Source organism: Synchiropus splendidus, chromosome 1 (genome assembly GCF_027744825.2).
Source record: "Synchiropus splendidus isolate RoL2022-P1 chromosome 1, RoL_Sspl_1.0, whole genome shotgun sequence".
Classification (NCBI taxonomy): domain Eukaryota; kingdom Metazoa; phylum Chordata; class Actinopteri; order Syngnathiformes; family Callionymidae; genus Synchiropus; species Synchiropus splendidus.
In genome coordinates, this window is record NC_071334.1 from 44,995,065 (window position 1) to 45,004,478 (window position 9,414).

The window sequence follows — 9,414 nt, forward strand, 5'->3', positions numbered from 1 at the left end:
AAATCACTATAGTGGTGAATCTTAAAATATGTGTCTTGGTTTGTTTAGTTTTTTATCATTTATGTTTGGCCTTTTTCTTTTTTATTCTTGGACGAAAGTCATGTAAAAGTAGAAATAATCAAAGCACATTTATAAAGTGGGCATTTTCCTATTCCTATTTACATTAAATGACTGTGCATTATAGAAATCATATTTTGTTATTATTGTTTAACTTTATATTAAACTAACTTTATGTATATTTATTTTATATGCCAAAACTCAGTAGTTCTTTCTTACATTACCTTACATTACATTTCTTACATTACGTTACCTTCTTACAATATTGCATGGCCGTGTTAATGCGAAGCACACAGGGAAGACCAGTTGCAATGAATGGGCGTGTGTCAGAGCAGGGGTGGGGTGAGAGGAGGGGGTGGGTGGGAGGGCTCAAGTCTGGAGGGGGTATAAAAGGCCTGCCAAGTCTGGCATGCAGCAACAGACATCACAGAGCTGTCACCAAGCGAAGAACTTTTTTGAAGGATCAACTGAAAAGGACAAGCGGTAAAAAATGGATCCGACCGCGGGCCCTTATGATTACTACGACTACGAGGAGACTGAGAACTCCACCATGTGCGACTATTCAGAGTGGACGCCTTCCTACTCTGTCATCCCGGTGCTCTACATGCTGATCTTCATCCTCGGCCTCTCTGGAAACGGTGTCGTCATCTTCACCGTGTGGCGAGCGCAGGGGAAGCGGCGAGCGGCCGACGTCTACATCGGGAACCTGGCCTTCGCCGACCTGACCTTCGTGGTCACGCTGCCGCTGTGGGCCGTCTACACCGCCATGGGCTACCACTGGCCGTTCGGGGTCGCCCTGTGCAAGATCAGCAGCTACGTAGTGTTGCTCAACATGTACGCCAGCGTCTTCTGCCTGACCTGCATGAGCTTCGACCGCTACCTGGCCATCGTCCACTCTCTGTCGAGCACTCAGATCAGGACGAGGGGCCACATCCGAGCCTCTCTGGCAGCCATCTGGTTGCTGTCCGTCCTCCTCGCTGCTCCGACTCTGGTCTTCCGCACAACCAAGCATGATGAGAACAGCAACCGCACATCCTGTGCGATGGACTTCAGCCTGGTGGTGACCAACAAGGAGCAGGAGAGTCTCTGGATTGCCGGTCTCAGCATCTCCTCATCGGCCCTCGGCTTCCTGCTGCCCTTCCTGGCCATGATGGTGTGCTACGGTTTCATCGGCTGCACCGTCACCCGCCACTTCAACACCCTGCGGAAGGAGGACCAGCGTAAGAGAAGGCTCCTCAAGATCATCACCACCTTGGTGGTGGTGTTTGCCGCCTGCTGGATTCCCTTCCATGTGGTGAAAAGCGCGGACGCCCTGTCGTACCTGGACTTGTTTCCCGCTACCTGTGACTTCCTGCGCTTCCTGTTGCTGGCTCACCCGTACGCCACCTGCCTGGCCTACGTCAACTCCTGCCTCAACCCGTTCCTCTATGCCTTCTTCGACCTGCGCTTCAGATCACAATGCCTGTGCCTCCTTAACCTGAAGAAGTCCTTACACGCCAGCCCGGCCAGCTCGCTGTCCTCGCAGAAGACAGAAGCTCAGTCTCTGGCCACCAAAGTGTAGGAACTGCCCTGATGGCCCAGAAGAACACTGGGCGGACAATGCAGGGAAACGTGCTGCGGACAGTTTCAGGGTTTCCTTCTCCCTCTGTGGACCAGTGAGGGGGGGGTTTCACTTCAGGCTGCTGGTATCTGGCTGCGACCAGACTTCCCTCACAAGTGCGGTCCAGAGCAAAACAAGGGACCAAATGTCCACCAGCGAGTGGACTGTGGAAAGAACTTGATGTGTTTGGACTAGAACTCTTGTGTGCTCACGCCGTTCTTGTTTTCATTCGTAAGCACTTGAGGTGTGATATCAACCAGACCACAGGGACCTCCAGCGCCGGCTCCTCCGCAGCCTGGTGTCAAGATGTGTCGGCGTCTGATAAGAGAGCTGTAAGGAGAGACATGGTGGGGTGGAGGTTGTGTGGGAGGAGGGGTTGGGGGGGGTCTGAGTTTCAGACAGACGGACAGATGGCAGCTGACAAATGTTTTCAGGCTGCTGCTGCGGGGCCCAATTATAAGGTGACTGATTTGACAGTCTGTGTGATTGTGTGTGAACCAATGGATTTGTGTCTGAATGGAGTTTGTTCCTGACAAATATGTGAAACAGTTTGTGAACATGCATTGATTATCATGTCTTTTTTTTTTTTAATAAAAAAGATTGTCTGACACAAAAAAAGCAGCTCTTCTTGTGATGGTTTGTTGGTGGAATGTATTTTCTCCTGTCCAGTGAATGTGCTTCTTCCTGTTGCTCGGCGTTCTGAGGGAGGTAGTCAGCCTCCCATTGTGTTTCAGCCTGCTCAAAGTCAAAGTGTGTCTGCAGGAAATGCACGTTGGACTTCTGTTTCCCTCTTCCCTCACGTTGGTTTCTTCTCTTGTCATGAGAACGTTTGCCTTCTTTGTCGGCAGCAGGTTAATTCAACAAATAATCAATTTATCTTCTAATAAGCTCTTATACAGGATCTCAGTAGCAACAGCAGGGAGACAGGGATTGAGCTAATCCAAGACTGATTCTTCCAGTAATACTGTTGTGTGGGCGACGCTCCCTGTTCTGAACAAAACAGCGCTATTCAACATCAGAATCTACAAGGAATTTGCTTCAAGTTAAATACAGAGACTTCAATATTTTAGAAAACTTACTTAGAAGGGATGTCAACTTGAAGTGTTTTTAAATAAAATAAACCAAATATAGCAATTTTTTATAACCAAATATAACAGTTTTTACCAGTAAAATGGCTCCTGTTTTGCCGCTGTTGCACTAATGTTTCCAATTGTTTCTAGTAAATTCATGAATCCACACAAATCCACACTCCTCAATAAAAGGCCACTCTACTTGTTGCAGTTCTAAGCTAACTACAACTGAAGTCAATTCCCTTTCGCCTCCCGGTGCAAAGCTGCGAGAAACACAGCCCAAAACACTGCACACAGCACAAGTGAAAGAATGGAATTACTCCTGTCTCCAGCCTTAGACAGGTGAAACCCCAAAACTCTCTTGCTACTTCGAGAGAAAGAGCTCCTGCAGCTGCCGTGACATTCACTCTGCGTCTTTCATCGCCGCCTCAGCTCTTTCATATGTGCCGAGTCTGCACGCAGAACGCTCACATGCACAGCAAAGATAAGACCTTGCCGGGCTGCTACTGTGGATGTGTGTCATCACAGTGTGAAAGATATTGAGGCACTTGGAACTGACATAGGCAACAAACAATATTTAATTTGTAATAAAACATATTAAAATGACTGCTATTGAACATTCTGACATCTAATACAAACTAACTTAGCTATAGTGGTAATATTAGGTTAGCTGTAATATTATAATTATTGATTTTTATTGCTTGATTTCTGTTTGTCATAATTTAGTTTTAATGCGAAAAGTAAGTTGCAAGTTCTAACCGGATTCAAACTATTCATACTCATTTGACAGCAAACTTGCTTTGTGGTGAAAAAAGAACTGAGTGTTGTCGCAAAGAACCTTTTAGCATAATAACTAATAGCTAAGCAGCAAAAATAATGAAACCTCTGGTGCTAATAAATAAATGTACACATATATTTTTTTTGGTAACAGTTTTAATATTTCTGTGTGGGTTGTATCTACCACTATAGCCAGTAGTTTTATATGGGTTTGGAATTTCAAACGTTCATAACAGCTTTCTTTAAACTTTCATTTTGTCCCAGAACAGACGATGAATGAGTGATGGCTTATGAGAAGAACCTTTCAGCTGGACTTTTTAGTGTTTATCCATTTATTTCATTATCTGAAAACAACATTGCAAGGTTCTCAATGCAAGGAGTTGACACTTTAACTCCACTGAACATCCCTCATGTTTAAATACTTCCCAAACCGCATTGCGTGAGTAAAACATAACTGCAAAATTTAATTAGAGAAACAGCACATGGTGAAATACGCGTTCTAACTGAGGACTGGTTTTACAAGCCAACTTGTTGCAATATACTCCACCTGTCACCATCAAGGTCAAGCTCTGTGGAGGGAATAATTCTCGAGGCTTTTGTCTTTATGAAGCTGATGCGGTCAGGTTTCAAAGGTTTCATGCCATCGGCGACGCAATCACGAGAACAACTAACCCAGAAGTCAGATCACGGCCTCTGTTTGTCTCTCCGAAACCATTGCACAAATGTTTTCATTCCAAGATAATAACAGTGCGTTTCTGAACACTTTGCCTGAAGGAATCCCTGCGTCATAACCAGACACACAGGAAAATTCACATGACACCGCAGTTGAACCATGAATATTTCAGAGAATCATTTTTGAAGACGCATTAATACATAATTGTTTCAGAATTTGCATCTAGTTCTTGCCTTGTTCTGCCATTTGCTCATGGACCATCCAAATAAATTGGTCTAAAACTATAAACTGACACTAGTGGTATGGTCATGTTTCATATATTTCCATGGCTCCTTTTCTAATAACGGTGGGGCTTTTCTTGAAAAAAGGCACTTCTCACTTCCTCCATCAATAAAATAGGGGATTTTATTGATGGAGGAAGTGATAAGTGCCTCTTTTCAAGAAAAGCCCCACCTTTATTAGAAAAGATTCGACACTTGCTGAGCTTGGTTACTTTTTTGCCAGTCAATTTGAAATCATTACACGAACCATGAACAATAGTTTTTCCTTGTGGCTAAAACTCTTCCATGCACAAATTTAAATGTGATGAGACGGAGTGGTAAAACTCACACTGCCAGTTTCTGTGGGGGGTTTCAACAGTCAGAGGTCATTGTCATATCAATGGAAGGTAAAGAACCCCTGCTATTGTTTGAACTTAATGTATAACTCAGGCACTGCTCCACGTGCCATAAATCAGAAACGAATAAAGCAGGTCAGGGAGAAAATAGGCAGAGGAAGTGTGCACGCGTTGCTTGTGGAGCCAAACAATAGGGGAGAAGAACCAGGGCCAGCCAACTGGACCTTGACTGTGGTGGTGTGATGAGCAGATGACCTCTGCAGCGTCTTGGAGGACCTGGAATTTCCTGCCACCAACTCTCCCTGCAAGGTCTCCAGAGGATGGGGGACCTCATGGACAGGATAAAAGTCTGCAGGCCAAGCAGGAAAGACGAAGAGCCAGCGGGCAGGCAAGGGTTCCTGACCAGGGATATCCTGCCCGTAAGATGCAGCACACTTATTTCAGGGCCCTGGACTTGCCAAACCAGATAAGGACAGCTATGATGTTGTCATAAAATATCATGCTGTTCTCGTGTCAGTATGATTGACACGTTTGATCCACATATTGCTCCAGATAAGACCTTCTTCTGTCAACTCAACACAACAAGCAGACGAAACTCAAGTTGTCAGAGCAAATTAGTTATCGGGTCAGAAACTGCTGAAGTGACAAAACTGATGTCCCTCTCTCTCTCTATCTGCCCCCCCCTCTCTCCTGTGAGGACAGGCATTTCAAAGGCTTTCACACAAGACACCCATCGTTAGTGAAGACACGTCGTTTCCGAGTGGAAGCGCCCAAGCTTGGGGAGACTCCGGATCTTATGTTGCGTGAGTCTGGAGGAAGATCATCTCGGAGCACAAAGTGTCCCTTCATCCCTCGGCCGCAGCCTAAATGGAAGGCCTGTGAGCAGCAGCAGGACTGAGTCAGTGAGGACAGTCAGCTGCGCTCACTTAGTGACACATCACAGGTAAGAAGATGAAGTCAAGGATTGTTCACCAGCGCAGCACACGGAACCAGGGGGAAGAATCAACAACGGAGCAAGCGGGTCACTGGGCGGAGACCAGATATTGTGGGGCTTTTTTTTTTGTAAATAAAGGAACACATATCCATTGTCCCTATAAAAGCATGTACATGGTAATGTATTTATTTGACCATCAAAGCTGAGGAATAAGAGAAAAGCAGGTTGGATTAACATTTTCGTGGTTTGCAGTGACAAAATATATTTGAATTTTTATTTTTATTTTATTGAAAACAGATGAATGATCGTAAAATGGTTTGATTTGGATCTGGTGCGGAAAGTGTCGGTGGCAAAGCATCATTGGGGTCAGTACTGTAGACTGCCATAACCCTTCAGTACAAAAATTACACTTCAATCGGAAGCTGGCACGAATAGAAAGCAAAACAACTTGAAGTGCTGACAAATCTCTCGATAACTCTGTCACTTTATGTCTCTGTGAAGCACATCCATGCAGGATGATGATAGTGGTTATCACCATGTATAGTTTTATAAGGATGAGCACAATCTGTTCATGTTTATATGTGCTCTTTTCTGTCCAGTATATATATATTTATATATATACTCAACCGGACTCTGTGAGGTTTGCAGAGAGAAGAAGCCAAACGTGCAAATCATGCGCTGGCAAAGTTAAACACAATGAACATGCAGGTCATTTTACAGACACGCAACAGTTTTGGATGTGAAGATAATTATGATCTCAAAAGTACAACTGACAGTTGTGCTGACACACAAAAGCCCACACATGACCTCTTGACATGACGGCTTCCTGACAGGTGGTGTGTTGAAGACGGTGAAGGCCTTCAGGGACCAGGGTGAGCTCATAAGAACAAGACGACTGATAATTAAAAGAAAAGAAAAGCTTTGAATAATAAAATGTATTCAGATTTTTGTTTTCTTTAACCGAGGTGTTGTTTAATTTAAATGGCCAATGGCAGGAATGAAAGCATCCGCATGAGCCGCAGCTGCTGAGTCAAGTATGACGTAACGTGGCGGCTGATTTAGAAACAATACTGACCCCTTGTGACGACAAAAAGATTTAAAATAAAATAAAATAAAATAAAACAAGTGTCCTTTAAACTTCCATCCAATGAGGACAATAATCGGAGCTCACAAAAAACGTATAGTAGTAGTGTGGTTGGTATACAACTGTATACCGTATTAAAAACAAACAAAAACTTTTGTTTCTGCGTCATTCGTTGATATTTAATAATTTGATTTAAGTCCTTTAATTAATAATTCATTAGTTCGACAAGATCAGTTGAACTAATTAACATTATTCAATAATGGAGATACACATCAGAGGTATGTTACATGTTTTTCAAATAAATAGAAGAGTTATTTTTTAGACAATTCAAACGAGTCGATATTTTTGAGAGAGGGAAAAGAGCAAATTATAGGAGAACGCAACTCTTCCAGCGTGGTGAAATTTTTATTTCTTTACTTTAATTGAAAAACACTTGAACGTGAAAGCGGAACTATTCCGTGCTGCAATACCCGGAGTGATTTAGACGTAGGACTTGGTTAGCATTCGATGCTAACATGTTTAGGCCTGTTAATTTTAAAGTAGATTGGCGTGTATAAACAATGATTATATCATTGTCATGGTGTCTCACAGACAGAAACGCGTGTGGAAGTATGTCGAGGAGGGTCGCTTGTTAAAACTTAAGTCGTACCTCCAGAAGAACCTGGACTTGGATGTAAATTTCTCCCGAGGAAAGAGAGACAGGAGCCCGTTGCAGCTGGCCTGCCGCCTGGGAGACGACGCTTCATTGCGATTGTTGCTCGAGCGAGGTGCCGATGTTCTTTACAAAGACCGAAAAGGAGATACGGCGCTGCACATAGCTGCTAATAGGGCACTGAAACACGGCGTCTCTGGTAAGCAAGTAGTGGACTGTCACCAATACGTGTTCCTGTTCCCCACTGGATTCAAACCCGTCCATTCTTTTGTTTCTTCTTCAGCCTATCACGACTTGGTTGTGCCTCTGTGGAAGAACTGTCCAGAAGCCATGTACACGGCAAACTCAGCTGGTGTCTCTCCTGAGGACCTTCTTAAATGGATGAAACAATCTGGGGTACTTTCTACTAGAAAATCTTATTTACAGTGTACAATGGATGATGGTATTGGATTGGGGTTAAAATTATATTTGTGTCACCGCAGTTGCAGCGTACTAGTGTGCAAGAAAAGATGAAAACAATATAGAATAAAGTGCATACACAGCAGTTGGTGTCAGAGATCGCGATTGACTTTTTTTACATATTCATGGCCTTGCTGAATTGTATTTCCAGTTTGATCGTTTAAAAGGGCTTTTTTGCCTGTGGTTGTCGTCAATTCATGAGCTGTTCTGTCTAATTTTGCGCTCAAGGTGGGACCATGGGTTTTGAGATTGAACACCAGGAAAGAGTTAATGGTTAAGAAGAAATGTGTGAGGGATTGCTGCTTTCCATTTTGCATGAACATTTGGGTATTCTTTAAAAAGCGGGGTTGGATGGCAGGGTAATGATCAGCCAGTTCAGTGACCATGCAGTTTGTTGGGTTGCGTTCATGAACATCCCGTTCCCCAGCTGCTGCAGCCGTGAAGGCTTCAGAATCTCTTCTTAGGTGGTGCATTATACTTGATGACAAGTTACTGTTGAATCTGTGAGGTTGAAAAATAACAACAATAACAAAGGATGTGCACTTTTGTCTTGACAGAGTCGAGCAAACACCAGTCGTTCTCCTGAGGTTGACCCAGAGAAAGAATGGATGGAAAAGCTGTTTGGTGAATGCGAGGATGAATTCTGTGAAACATTTGGAGTTTATGATGGTACCTTTGATTCTAATACATTTGTGAGTGGCTTCTTTGTAATGCTCTTTGCATTGTCAGATGATGACTTCCTACCACTGGATGACGACGAGGAGGATTTTGGCGATTGGGCCGATCGGATCAGACAGGAGTATTTTGCTAAGAAGAATGCAGAAGCTCAAAGACTGGCAGCCTCATTTTCAGGGTGGAGGAAGGGGAAGACCAAACAGGAGCGAGAGCAGGCGCAGCAGAGCAACAAGGAGCTGCATGAACGTCTCCGTAAAGAACATGAAGAATATCTGGCGCGAGCTGCACGTAAGGAGGAAGAGACTCGTATGGGAAAGAAGCGCAGGTATGATGAACAGTGTGCAGCCACCTTCCAGGGAGCGTCCTCCGCTGGCGCCACAAAGCTGAGCTACAGTGACATCCCATGGCCGGCACCGCTTGGTACAGTTCAGGAGATGGTGGATGTGATGCTGCATGGTGTGGACCGCAAGGACGTGCCTGTGTTCCGTAAGATGCTGCGCAAGCAGCAGACGCTGTGGCACCCGGATAAGTTTGCTCAGAGGTGTGAAGCTCGGCTGGAGGAGAAGGATAAGCAGAAGATCCTCGACACGGTCACGGCTCTGTCTCAGGAACTCAACAGACTGGCTCAGACTCTCAGGACTTGATTCCTTCATGTGGGAGAACTTTTTTGAAAATGTTATTTATTATTTGTCATTGAATTTCTGTGGTACCCATGCTTGCAATTGAATTCATAAAAGTCTCAATAAAAATGTTAAACTGTGGAGTCGTTTTATGTTTAAGTTACTGCAATAATATTACCAGAATAATATTAACATTG

At 44.1% G+C, this 9,414-nt stretch overlaps 2 protein-coding genes across 2 annotated transcripts; both read left to right on the forward strand.

Moving 5' to 3' along the window:
- Positions 1–488: 488 nt before the first annotated feature.
- Positions 489–1,995, forward strand: aplnrb (apelin receptor b). The gene has a single exon (XM_053884135.1). The coding sequence runs from the start codon at positions 548–550 to the stop codon at positions 1,616–1,618; it is 1,071 nt and encodes a 356-aa protein (XP_053740110.1). The 5' UTR covers positions 489–547; the 3' UTR covers positions 1,619–1,995.
- A 5,311-nt stretch (positions 1,996–7,306) lies between these two features.
- Positions 7,307–9,352, forward strand: nfkbil1 (nuclear factor of kappa light polypeptide gene enhancer in B-cells inhibitor-like 1). Its single transcript, XM_053884845.1, has 4 exons — positions 7,307–7,662; positions 7,747–7,859; positions 8,480–8,591; positions 8,652–9,352. Exons 1-4 carry the CDS (start codon positions 7,389–7,391, stop codon positions 9,239–9,241), a joined length of 1,089 nt encoding a protein of 362 aa, XP_053740820.1. The 5' UTR covers positions 7,307–7,388; the 3' UTR covers positions 9,242–9,352.
- Positions 9,353–9,414: the final 62 nt, after the last annotated feature.